Source organism: Dipteris shenzhenensis, chromosome 25 (assembly GCF_047967505.1).
Source record: "Dipteris shenzhenensis isolate YYH24624 ecotype China chromosome 25, Dip_SZ_1.0, whole genome shotgun sequence".
NCBI classification, from domain to species: Eukaryota; Viridiplantae; Streptophyta; class Polypodiopsida; order Gleicheniales; family Dipteridaceae; genus Dipteris; species Dipteris shenzhenensis.
The window spans coordinates 28,363,273-28,376,432 of NC_141620.1; the positions used below are offsets into that span (position 1 = coordinate 28,363,273).

At 43.2% G+C, this 13,160-nt stretch overlaps 1 protein-coding gene across 1 annotated transcript; it reads left to right on the forward strand.

Moving 5' to 3' along the window:
• Positions 1–2,065: 2,065 nt before the first annotated feature.
• On the forward strand, positions 2,066–12,673 carry LOC147885701 (endo-1,3;1,4-beta-D-glucanase-like). The gene is made up of 7 exons (XM_087396422.1): positions 2,066–2,247; positions 2,861–2,882; positions 11,218–11,344; positions 11,443–11,530; positions 11,643–11,729; positions 11,933–12,033; positions 12,184–12,673. The coding sequence occupies exons 1-7, from the start codon at positions 2,100–2,102 to the stop codon at positions 12,322–12,324; spliced, it is 714 nt and encodes a 237-aa protein (XP_087252548.1). The 5' UTR covers positions 2,066–2,099; the 3' UTR covers positions 12,325–12,673.
• The last annotated feature ends 487 nt before the right edge of the window (positions 12,674–13,160 follow it).

Below are 13,160 nucleotides of genomic sequence, written 5' to 3' on the forward strand. Positions count from 1 at the left end.
ACTCTTTCAGGTGAAGTTGAGCATGAATGCTCGCAAGTTAGAGAGACAAGTTACAACTAACAAGGACTCCTAAGCTCACCAACCGCATCACATCAACTCACTACACTCTTTCAAGGGAGGGTGAGAAGGAATACTTGCAAGCTAGAGAGAACTTATAACTAGCGGCGGTAGGAATACTTGCAAGCTAGAGAGAACTTATAGCTAACAAGAAAACCTAAGCAAGAATTAAGCATAAATCACAACAAATGATAGGACAAGATAGCTCAAAGAGGAATTGTGTTTGTAAGTGTGTGTGTGTATTCACCAAAAATGTGTGTGTGTGTGTGTGTGTGTGTGTGAGAGAGAGAGAGAGAGAGAGAGAGAGAGAGAGGATTTCATGACCCAACCTACCCTTGGATTCATACTGGAAATTCAAAACCATGGGCCTTGATCTTCGAAGGAACTTCTCTCTAGTCTAATGTTTGCTCGGTGCTGTGCGATTAGACTTTCGAGCACGATGCACACAAACACACGAAAACAAACACATATACCAGTACACCGAATGACTCCTTGATTACACTCGCTTAGGGTTGCTTGTGTTGCTCAACCTTGGCTCAATGATTATGGGAGATGGACTTGCAACGACATCATATTACTAAGTCTCGTTGTCTCTAGCACAGGATCCAACGATCATGACCACTGGTCATGCAGTTCTATTAGCAAGTCGATTGCACTTCATAATTGAGCTACCTCTCTCGCTTGCAATCATGGGCATTGCAATGGTGTTAGTTCCCAATTGATTGTTGCAATTAATTTGTGATTACTGCCATAAATCTACCCGACCATTATAGAGATTATCTCTAGATCTCTAGCATATTAGGTCAACCCTTGAATCAATGCTTTGACTCATCTCTATCATTAGGGTCCTATTCAGGAATCCTATTCTTTCGTATATTCTAAGAAACCTGCAGGGTTATCCATAGCTCCAACTTGGGACTCTTGCCTTTTGAAGCCTAGTGTAGGATATGTATTGGAAGGTCATCTGAGTTTCTACTGGATCTCATTCGGATTTTATATCCTGAACGCAATCCTCGTTTTGATCCGAATCCCTGATTGGGTTGCATCTCGAGTATTCACATGCCCAAATCCAAACTATTCCATCCTATGCCACCTTGTCCTCCTCAGATGGGGGCTCACATTGGGGACGGGCGGTGATCTCCAACAGATCAGGTGACTCTAGGGTCGAAGCTGCCTAAAGACAAGAAGGGGCTAATGAGAAGGCAACCTCAAGCTATACAAAGCCTTGTAATGCATTAATAGCACGATGGAGCTCGCAAAGAAGACAAGCAAGCATATGTGCTAGGTATTGAACATTTAGACCGGTTACACACCAAGGGGCGGAAGCCTAGTTCAGCATAAAGTGTCCACTTGGAGTGAAAGGAGTAGCACACACACACCTATCTCCGGATGTCTCTCTTGTAGGGGGAGCATTCAATGCTCTCCTACCCTCTCGTCCGCCACCTTTTCCACCAATTGTTATTTTTCTTGTTTTGAGTTAAAAAAAAACATTTTTCTCAACAAATCACAAAACTTGAGGTTTCAAATTTTGAAGGTTTTTCTTGGAAATTTGCAGATTTTTTCGTTAAACTGTAACTAGATCGCCTAAAATTTTGCAGATGTACGAAATTGAGAAAATGTTTTTTACAAGGGAAAAGGTAAGTGTTGCAGGTTCATTGTATATAGTTTGCAGATTTTCTCTGAACATTGGTTTGGATTTTATCTTCCGCCAATCATTTGTGCTTGCCAAAAATGTGTCCATCGTGCTCTTGCGGTGGACAGACACGTGCCGAAATCCCCTGGCCCTCAAACTGGGGGTGGTGGGCAGGGCGGTGTGACCGCCGAGAGCAAGTGGGCAGCACAAGTATCACGTGCCAATTAGAGAGCAAGCGTATTTTCTGTAATTTTTGGTCCATGGAATATTCAGACGCAGATTCTCCTACGCTGAATGCCGTGTGACGTGTCACGCAACAATTCGACTATGTTTGGGGATTCTGGATCCATGGAATCTTCGTACTATTCATTAAGACCTTGAACGTTGCCGTGTCTGATTGAAACTTTACATGGCTTCGGATCACTGCTTTCAGCCTGCTCCTCCTGCTCAACTATCTCCCTCGGGCATCGTAGAGCAATGGGATGATCTGCATGTTTACTTGAGTTCCCCTGCCTCACCCACTTCAGCTGCGGTCGTCCTCGTCTCTGATGTCTTTGGTACGATTCGCACTGCTTTGATCTCCTCTTGAAGTAGAGAGGTGGCGTGAGAGATAGAGACCGTATAATGTTTTACTTGCCATGCGTGATGTGACGGCCTGAGCCACAAATCTTTTGAGCCTGATCACACTAAGGCTAAGCTTCTCTAATGCTCGTACGTAACGCTGCTAGCAGCGATCGTGCCCGTTTTCACGTTATTTTCACAAGCTATGGGCTCAAGCTTCTCACCATTTCCTTGTGTCACAGGCTTTAGGATATCCTTAGCCTTTGAATGGAGTTCATAGAAATTTAGGTGCAAATGGAATTGAGCGTGCAAGAGCACAAGCTACCACTTAATTCTTAATAGTTTCTAAAGTGTAAATATACAATATCTTAGGATATCCTACCCTTTGAATGTAATCCACAGGACTTTAGCTTGAGAAAGGGATTGAGCGCGCAAGAGCACAAGCTGCTAATTAATTATTACTAAACTCTCAGTATACAATCGTTTTCCAAAAGTGGGTGGATCCAGGGAACACATGTTTTAAATTTTCATCAGTAGAGACGTTAGCTTATTGGTAATAGTTTCACGGTTTGACTCCAAATCTGTGACACGTTTCTTTTGACTTTGCAGGATGGGAGACCCCCCTATTGAGGTATGTGCATTGTTGAGCCTTTGCTTGTCGCATGGAGCCAGGCCTGAATCTTCTCCTGGTTACTGAATCTCTTAAAGATTCATGACCTTCTTGAATTTTGAACGTCTCTAAACCTTCACTTGAATCTTCTAGCTCAGCCTTTGGATCGTGATTTCTGCATCTTTTTCAGTATCTTTTTGAGTGCTCTGCCTCTGAATCTTGGCGTCTCGGACATTTTTGTGTTTTCCAATCTCCTTTCAACATACGGGTGTATTTGTGATTAAGGTTAACCAGGCGTCCCCCTCTTTGGTTTAAAACATGCACACGACGAATATTTTATATTTAACATGCGCGCACACACACATGCGCACTGGAAAGCACATTTTTTTATACTCAAATCATATCTCAAAGGGGGGAAAACAGCATATTTGCCAAGGCAGTGCACTACAAAGGCGACGCATGAGTTCCCTGAGAATCTTTAAGCTGATTTGTGATTTGCCTTTGAGGCAACGCTGTACGCCACCCATAAGCATGTATACAGTATGTACATGACATGCATAATAAAGTGAAAACAGTCTCTAAAGGACAATAAAAGGTTACAAGGAGAAAACCTTGATGGAGGACCCTAAACCTGTGTGTAAATACAATTTCTATTAAATAATCTTAATTGAGATTCTAGGGCATGCTGTTGTTGCAGCGTGTGTGTAGTGAAGGGGTAGGGACAGATTTAGAGAAAGGGGGATAGAGGAGCAGAAGAGAGAGAGAGAAAGAGGAAGAAGGAGAGGAAAGGGTAGGAGAGAGAGAGAATGAGGTAGGAAAGAGAGGGAGAGATGGAGAGGGAGTAGAGAAGAGGCAGAGACACTGAGTGAGCGTAGGCAAGGAGGAAGGGAGAGTAGATAGGATTAGATGTCACATCCAAAAAGTTCATAGTAGGGGGTGGATGGAGACTTATATAGTCCCTCCACATTTCCCCCTTAAAGGGTCTCTAACTTGGCCTCTTTTTCCCCTTCATTACAGCCATCCCTTCCCATAGAATTTTGCCCTTAAAATTTCATATGCGGGCTGTTAAATAGGTGCACCAAACAGCAAATAATAATCAGCCCAGTCGGGGATAGGGGTTGTCCTGGACAATGCTCTCTGGCTGCCATGAGTTCTCATCCTCAGGGAGTCCTTGCCACTTGATAGGATACTCGGTGTAGACTTTGTTTCGGAGTACGTGATCCCTGAAACCCATGATGCGCTCCGGAACATAGAGTATGTGGCCCTCCTCATCCATAGGTGGTAGCTTAGGAAGGACTAGGACATGCTGTCCGACATGTGGCTTCAGCAAGGACACATGGAAAACATTATGAATCCTGGAGGTCCTGGGTAGCTCCAACTCATACGCCACCTCACCAACTTTGCGGATGATCCTCTAGGGACCGTAATACCTGTGAGCAAGCTTCGTGTTGGTGTTACCCTTCGGCGAGGCATAACGGTTCTTATGGAGGCATAAGTGTACATAATCCCCTTCTTCAAAAGACAGATACCTCCTACGTTCATCCGCATACTTCTTCTGCTGGGCTTGGATATCCTGCATATTCTTTTTAGCCAATTGCAAAAGGGCATCCATACTCTCCAAGTCATTTCTTGCTTGCTGATTTTTCACAGCCATGTCTGCAACTAAAGATGGCATACCCACTGTGCATCCATACATAGCCTCAAATGGTCTCATGCCAATAGAGATGTGCTTGGTACTGTTGTAACAAAATTCAGCAAGTGTCAACCACTTATCCCAAGACTTCTGTGTGTCATGACAGAAATGCCTCAAATACTGCTCCAGCCATTTGTTCACCCTTTCTGACTGTCCATCCGTCTCAGGGTGGTAAGTAGTGCTAGGTGTAAGAAGTACCCACTGCTATAAATAATTCCTGCCAAAAGTGACCCATAAATTTTGCATCTCTGTCGCTAACAATCTCTTGAGGGAAACCATGATGCTTAAAAACATGCTCGATGAACTGCCAAGCAACCTGTGATGCTGAATAATGGGTCTTAGTGGGTATGAAATGGGCCTGCTTTGTCATTTTGTCAACCACCACAAAAATGCTATCCCATCCCTGCTCTGTGGAAGGAAACCCAGTGATGAAATCCATAGCAATGTGAGTCCATTTGCCTTCTGGAATAGGTAATGGCTGCAAGAGACCCGCGGGTAACCGGCTGTCCACTTTATTTTGCTGGCAGGGCAAACATTCATTGACAAATTTAACTACATCCCGCCACAAGCCATCCCAGATAAAGCTTTGTTTAATCTTTTCATATGTCTTAGTAATACCCGCATGTCCTCAGCTTAAATTCAGCATGCCCCTGGCTCGATGGCCTCTGTAACTCCACAAATATGGAAGCTGCCTTAGAATCCTGCATGTATTCTTCCTTAATACCATGAATCCACTCTTGGTAGATGGTAGAAATGGCAGACAAACTGCAAGCCCACATACGGGATAAGGCATCTGCAACCACGTTTTCTTTCCCCTTTCTGTACTCGATGTCAAAATCATAAGACTGAACCTTAGCCAGCCACCTCTTCTACTTCATTGACAAGTTGGGCTGCGTAAGGAAATACCTGAGTGTCCTATGATCTGTCTTAACCTTTATTTTGCTACCGTATAGGTCACTGCCATTTTTCGAAAGCATGGAGGATAGCCAACATTTCCTGATCATACACATGATAATCTAGTTCCTTGGCATCCAATTTCCTGCTTTCAAAAGCAATTACCCCGTGTTCCTGTCTTAGCACAACCCCTAATCCTTTGCCATTGGCATCTGCCTCCACAATGAAAGTACGTGAAAAATCAGGGCATACCAACACAGGAGCATGAGTGAGGGCGAATTTCAGGTCTTCAAAGCTGCGCTGTGCATTCGTAGACCACATAAAAGCATCCTTCTTCAAAAGGTCTGTCAGAGGGGCTGGCCACTTGGCAGCCGCTTGGCAAACTTGCAAATAAAGCGCCTGTAGAAGGAAGCAAGACCTAGAATCCCCTCAACTGAGCAGGGTTGCGTGGCTGCGGCCAATCCACAATGCATTTCACCTTTATAGGATCCACTCGAATGCCATCCTTGCTCACAATGTGACCAAGATACTCAACCTCTTGTGCCATAAAAGTGCATTTGTTGGCTTTAGCGTAAAGCTGATGCAACCTCAAAATTTCCAGCACTTGCTTGATATGTCTAATGTGCTCATGCTTATCCTTGCTGTAAATGAGGATGTCATCAAAAAATACCAGCACATGTTTGAAAAGGAGAGGCTGCAGAATCTTGTTCATGAGTGCCTGGAAGGATGCGAAAGGTTGTCTTGTGCTCATCCCCAGCTTTCATTCTAATTTGATGATAGCCGGACCTCAAATCAATCTTAGTGAAAAACGGAGCACCCTTGAGTTCATCCAACAAGTCATCTATCCTGGGGATTGGAAACCTGTTTTTGATGGTGACCTTATTCAAGTCTCTGTAGTCAATGCACATATGGTAAGAACCATCCTTCTTTTTCACCAGGAGTACAGGGGATGCAAAAGGAGAAGTGCTATGAGTGATGAAACTCTTCTGAAGTAAGTCCCTCACTTGAGTTGCCACTTCTTCCTGTTCTACCTTAGAGAGTCAGTATGGGGCCTTATTGATTGGCTTACTGCCAGGTTCCAGGACTATGGCATGATCTACATCTCTTCTCAGAGGCAATTGTGATGGCAAATCAGCAAACACATATGCAAACCATATGAACACCTATGCATATGGGATAACTCCCAATGTGACACGTGGCATCCATAGGACATACTAGCCTAGAACTCACACTAGAATACACTAGAGCACACCAAACTGACTCAACTTGGCTTCATATTCTAAAATCCCCCCATGAAGGCAAGGTGAGAGACTACTGGAATGGAACCAAGGATAGAACATGATAGTGACAAGACTACTAAACTGTGCAATGTATGAACTAGACATGGCTCCCATGCCAACTCAGAGGCTGAAGTCTGAGCATGGTTCAGAGGTCGGAGTCCGGACTGAGCACTCACATGGCTTTACATCCCAAACATGACTCAGAGGCTAATGTCTCAGCGTGGATTCATGAACAACTGAAAGGTCTAGAAGACCAATGCACCAACATCCTAGAACTTATATGCTAGGCTTGATAACTAGACCCTCACTACCAATATATGGCTTTCTCAAAACATCCCCCTTTTGACTCCAGGGACTAACTAGGAACCTGGAGTCACACACCAAACATATAAGAGAAAATACATCATTTTAGGAGGACTATCCAAGGCAGAGGACCTTTATTAACTCTTCAAACATTCTTTTTAGAGGGACTACTCAAGGCAGAGAACCTTTAACTCTAACATATAAAAAAATATAAAAGATTTTATTCATTTTACGCATAGCAAGGGCAAAGAACCGATGAGCCCGAAGTAGCTACCACACGAGTGTGCACATCCTGATGCAAAGAGGTATGTCGGTGAAGAACTAGGTGAGGATGCCCTCGAATGATGTGTCAATGAAGGCCATAGGGGCAGCTACCAAGGAGTTCACGTCATGACTCTCAATGTGCTGATCGGAGAGTCACCAAATGCTCAAGGGAGCTTCCTAGTTGAAGACGCAAATCGTGGGCCGCTCAAATCAGATCCGTGACTACCAACGGGAAGCTTGAATGAAGGCGGTAAGAGAGGCAATCTATGGCAGAATCACGAGCAAGTTTTGGCGTGGATTTTGAGGGAAGGAGCAGCAGCAGTAGACGGCATCAGATGGCACAGCAATTGAGGCACTCACCGAAGTATACCGAGATCAGAGAAATGATATTTGATTGTTCGAGACAGTCAAACACCGCAATGTCGCAATGTTGGAGATGACGAGGTGTGAAAAGAGTATTCTCCGTTGTCAGAAGCCTCAAGTCAATGTACCGGTACAGTTGAAATGATTTATGGGTAAGCTTGGGAAGCTCAAATCACTGTTGGAGGTCAGAAGAGTCCAAATTTGAGCAAAAATGCCAAAAAATAGCCTAAAACTGCGCGGAATCGCCTTCTGACAAGTTGTACAGACTCTTGGCACTATCGCACATGTGCCTGCAGAGGTCTGTACAGGCGTATGGGCGTCTGTACAACTGCACGGACAATTTCTCAAAATGGTGCGGGATAGGGTCGTTTATGTTTGGGTAGTGCCAAAATGTCAAAAAACGTTGAAATCGGACCTCAAAAGGTCAACAAATAGCTGCTGGACTGCTTGATTGATTTGACACTAGACAAGTACAACTCTAATATAGAGCACACACACACATGAACGCCTATGCATATGGGATAACTCTCAATGTGACACGTGGCATCCATAGGACATGAACTCACACTAGAACACACCAAACTGACTCAACTTGGCTTCATATTCTAACATAATTACACAATATGCACTTTGGATTACACAATATGCACTTTGGATTACAAGGACTAACTATTTCTAATTCCATCATCCTCCAGTGGCTTAGTGAGTGAGCGTTGGTGATGGTGGGAGGGACACAATGTATGAGGCAGACTTGAGACCATTAATGCATTGTGAGGTTTAACAAGTATGACCTTTGGGGTGCTTAATGGAGTCTAATCTTAGTCACAATCACACTCTAGGCACAAAAATTGGTCTAGAGCACGAGCACATGATAAGGTTAACTTCGGATAAAGTTTGGGTAAATCCTAAGGTCTCTATCTTGAGTTATACGCCTTAGGAAGTCCGGTTGACCATTAAGTTTGACTACTCCCCACAGTTCATTATTCGATTAATTTAGCTTGCCACATCATTAATGTGCACAATTTGACTAGATTAATTTGCATTCTAGCTTTTCTAGCTTCCTAGCCTGTTGGAAAGTTTATGGTATTTTGTGTAAACCTCGTAGGGGGGTCTTGCAAAGTCAAGAAGAAGGGAGGTGTTTGCCAATTGGCAGTTTGCCATACAGGCAGACTGCCTTTTAGGCACTGCCTGAAGCAACCTCTTGGCTGGTGCTTGGTGTCGTCTGGGCATTGGCTTTTGAGCATTGGAGATGTAGCAGCAGCTTGAGAGTCTGATAATCTTTTCAATATGGCAACGCCTGTGTTCTTTCAGCGCCAGTCAGCTGTCGACTAGTCTTTAGATTTTGTGGAGCTTTGTCTTGATCTCGGCCTGATATAGCAGTCATCTAGTATCTGATTTACAATTCTGCAAAAACCCTGCTTGGGATGAGCAGGCATGGTAGCTATTTCACTATGTCAGTTTTGCACTTATTTCATCTTGTTGTTGATTCAAGGCTTTTCTCCTCGCAGGCCGACTGTTCCAACCTTTGCTTCTTTGCTGCATTCTTCTAGGACACCACAGCCAATTTGGACTTGAGCAAGTTAGAAATTGACAATCTGAACGAATCTTTGGTCGTGGATGTAGCCTCCATTTGGGCCGTCTCCACAGTTCGTATCCCCTCTGGGTTCTTGTCCATAACCACTTTTGTAGGAGCCGATTGAACCACGTGCTCCGCATCTGTCTGTTCAGCTACCTGCCTGGTAGACTCAATTCGTTCCATGCCTATCTCCTCCGTAGTGGCCTCAACACGCTTCGCCATTGGAATGCCTTCTTCTAGAGCAACTACACCAGACTTCAAGCTTTTTCCAACGTAGCTTTGGTCAGTGGTCTAGCCTCCTTCCTCTCGCTCTCATTCTTGCTCTTTGCCTCCATCACCTCTCCCTTGCACTCCCCTCCTCGTGCAAGATTTTGCTCTATTCGGAAGGCCATACCTCCATAGACAAATTTTCGCATAGCTCCACCTTGGTGGACAGTCATAATCTGACTCCATCTTCATCTGATACTCCTCTCGAAATTGCTGCAAGCTCCCCTCTTTTCCTTCACCTTCTTTGACACCCACACCTGCTGGAAATTGCGATGTTCTTGGACAGCCAGACCTTCTTCTAAAGAAATTTGTGAATCCACGTGAAGTACTCTTGCTGCAGTTCTCCTTGATGTTTTACGTTTTTTGCCACTCCTTTGTGGCTAGCATCTCAAAATCGCTGTCTTGCACCTGTCTTGGATTCTGTTGGGGAGAACAGGACATAATCCTGCAATGGAGTTACTGCTTTTGGTATTGGAAATTTTACTTCTATTGATTGTTACTTTTTTGGCAAAAAAAATGTTTTTATTAATTTAAACTTTGTATGCACATCTGATATATGCTTTAAGAACAGTTATCTGCTGTCCACAAAATAAGTTCCGCCATTTCAGAGCTCATGATCTCATCATACCCAAGTACCAGCCATAAATATATGTAGACTAAACGAGCAACATAATCATCACGGTTTTCCTTCATTTGGGTCCTCTCTACTGCATTTCTATCTCCCAGTTATTCAGATCCGTTACATATTCCATGTTGGCACATGTAAGCTGGATGCTCTGCTTTCTATCCTGCTGGTGCAAGTTGTTATGGGTGGCTTGATTTTTCCTGTGAAAATAATTTCTTTTGGAGAACCACCAAGTCCAACCATGCGCAAGATCGGTGAATATGGTTGAGCTGGTAATTGTTTCTAGCGATCCAAATGACCAATAGAGCTAAATCTCATATGGCTACCCAGTTTTTTTTAGCATTCCCCTGCTTTCCCCTAACAAGCAAACATCCCAATTGCATTGCACCCCTGTATAAAATTTGACTGCTTTCCAGACCTTTCTAAAGATATTCTCTCTTGAACCAGGGCATCTTTTGCAAAACCCATTATATCTTCCTTCTCTGTGACCTCCAGCATTAGTCTACACAGCCTGATTATGAAACAGCCATACGAGGATACATCTTTTCAGGTACCTCATTTGTCAAGATTATCTAGAATGTAAAGGCCCATCGCTCTTGTTCTTCCTTTTTCTCCATTTGTTGCTGAGAATGTTGCTCAAGGGGTCACTTTCGGAGCACAAGTTGTATATATCCTGTCTGCCATGGTTACTGGGTCCTCTGAGTGTAGTCCCCTTCTAAGAGTTTGAACTACCACTACCATTTTGTGCCTCCTATTTTGGAATAAAGGATAGAAACACTCCAGGTAACCAACCCTGATGGGGGAGGTTGACCTTACTTGGTTCACTGTCCTTTCTCTAAACTTTACAGTTTGGGGATGCTATGTCAATGTGAGCTCTGTGTTATTTCTGATGCAGTTTCAGTTGGAAAGATTGTCACTTCTGTTTCTAAAGTTCAGAGTCAATTGTTGTGGTAAGGTAGGACCTAAGCACCACACTGCTCTGACATGTAGGTTAGTCCTGGTGTTCTATTTCTAATGGCCTAAAATGAGCAATGCTATGAGTTGATACGTACTTTGGTTAGTGAGCCTTCTTGAATGTATGGCACTGACAGGAAGCTTGCAGACAAGGTTGCAGAAGCTGGCTTTGTAGTGGTAGTGCCAGATCTTCTATACGGTGATTCCTATGACCTTGCATCACTGGACCGTCAACAATGGATTGCTAAACATGATCCAGAGGGGGTATGGTTGCCCTCCACCTGCTATGTTGAATTTGACAGCCTTGGGATTTTGTTTGTGCGGCTAAAAGTCAAAGAAATCTGATTGTTTGTGACATGCAGAAACCAAGGGAGGATCTTAAGAAAATTACGAAGGCTTTACAAAACAAGGGAGTGACATCAATTGGGGTTGCAGGCTTTTGTTGGGGAGGTATAAGACTTATTGCAGATGATTTGTTACCAGTTTTCTATCTCCAGCTTTCTAAAAGGCTTGGTTGATCTTCTTTACTGACATGCCTAAATGGTTGACATGAGGGTTATAGCCAAAGTCGTTATCACCTCTAAAGGGAGTAACATCAAGGCAGTTGTTATTCTTCATCCCTCTCGAGTTACAATTGAAGATATTAAAGGTGAGCTTTATGATTGGACAGAAAATAATTGGGAAGATATGAAACATCAAAGGGAGGGTAGAACAGAGGCTGAGCTTATGTTTCAATAATGTGGGTTTTAGAATTTAAATGTGTCCTGCTTTGGCTATCCATTTGATAGATCAAATAACTTCTTTTTGGGACAAAGTAGGGACTATATCACTTATCAGTGTTTTTCTTTGCAGCTGTCCAAGCGCCCATTGCAATTTTAGCAGCTGAAATAGATAGGCTGACGCCAGTTGCATTGGTTGAAGAGTTTAAAACAGTTCTCGCAAGCGAAGCAGGGGTCCTGAAGCTTTCCTTTTTGGCCTCTGGAATGCTCATTGCATGAAGAAAAGTCATCTAGAGTTCGGCTAAACTTTATTGGAATTGTTGGTATATACTTATTTTTTAATGTCTGTTCTTTTAATGATGTGTTTTAATGTCATCCCTACAGGTTGAACATTTTGTAAAGGTTTACCCTGGAGTCGAACATGGCTGGACTGTACGGTATGATCTGAATGATGTGGAAGTTGTCAAGCAAGCAGAGGCAGCACATCTCGATATGATTCATTGGTTTCAAAAGTACTTGCAGTAAAACATTTAACTTCATATGGGGTAGTTGATTCTCCAATTTGTGCAGGAGTAGCCATTGGCCAATAAGGTAAGATTGAGGGGGCTTTAATTTGAATCTAGCTTTGGTAACATGGGCTTAGTTTAACTTTTTAAATGAGCAATACTGTGTTCCTTCTTTGATATGAAAGAACTGTCACGTTTAAGAATGCCTTCCTGTTACCATACAAGGTGTAGCATGGCTACCACGTCAAAAGAGCATTTTGGAAAGTTGACCCCTTTTAAGTTGCACACTAAAAACAGTCATGTTTGTGATTCAGTTTTGCACTTAGTTGATGGGTCTCATATGCTTAGAACAGGGCCTACCAAATCCTTATGAATTGTTGGTTTCGATGCTATCGTCATGAGAAAAAATGATTGAATTTTTAAAATCGTTGGCATTGTACACTTGCATCGTTGATGTCCCCCGTCGTTTCTTGTTTCATTTATGCCCTTGTAAAATGGCATCACCCCTAAACATGGAAAATTATGTCTTCTGAGTTGTCACCCCCGTGTGTAGGTTTCTCTTGTAATCCTTAAGCCATGTTCCTTCTTGTCACTCGTATGCTCCGCCCCTAAATTCATGACCCTTCTTGTTATTCAAAGGTTTCTTTTTTGTGGCAGCAAAGATGGATCAAAATGAACCTTTCCTCTTCATCTCCTCTTGCACAAGTCATGTAGCATTGTATTGGATATTAAGTTTGCTCTTTCCACACTTCAAAATTTACATGCTTGAAAGATGCACATCACGTCATTCTCCTTTATAATGAAGGGGTGAAGTGCACTAAGTTATTGAAGTTGGCGCTATAGGAACATGTAGCT

What these genes read in the sequence shown, in the direction of transcription:
- LOC147885701 (XM_087396422.1), top strand. Translation starts at nt 2,100, where the DNA reads ATGGCTTCGGATCACTGCTTTCAGCCTGCTCCTCCTGCTCAACTATCT. An exon ending in TGGGAGACCCCCCTATTGAG is followed by an intron (nt 2,883 to 11,217) that starts GTATGTGCATTG and finishes TGGCACTGACAG; the next exon opens with GAAGCTTGCAGACAAGGTTG. An exon ending in TACAATTGAAGATATTAAAG is followed by an intron (nt 11,730 to 11,932) that starts GTGAGCTTTATG and finishes TTTTCTTTGCAG; the next exon opens with CTGTCCAAGCGCCCATTGCA.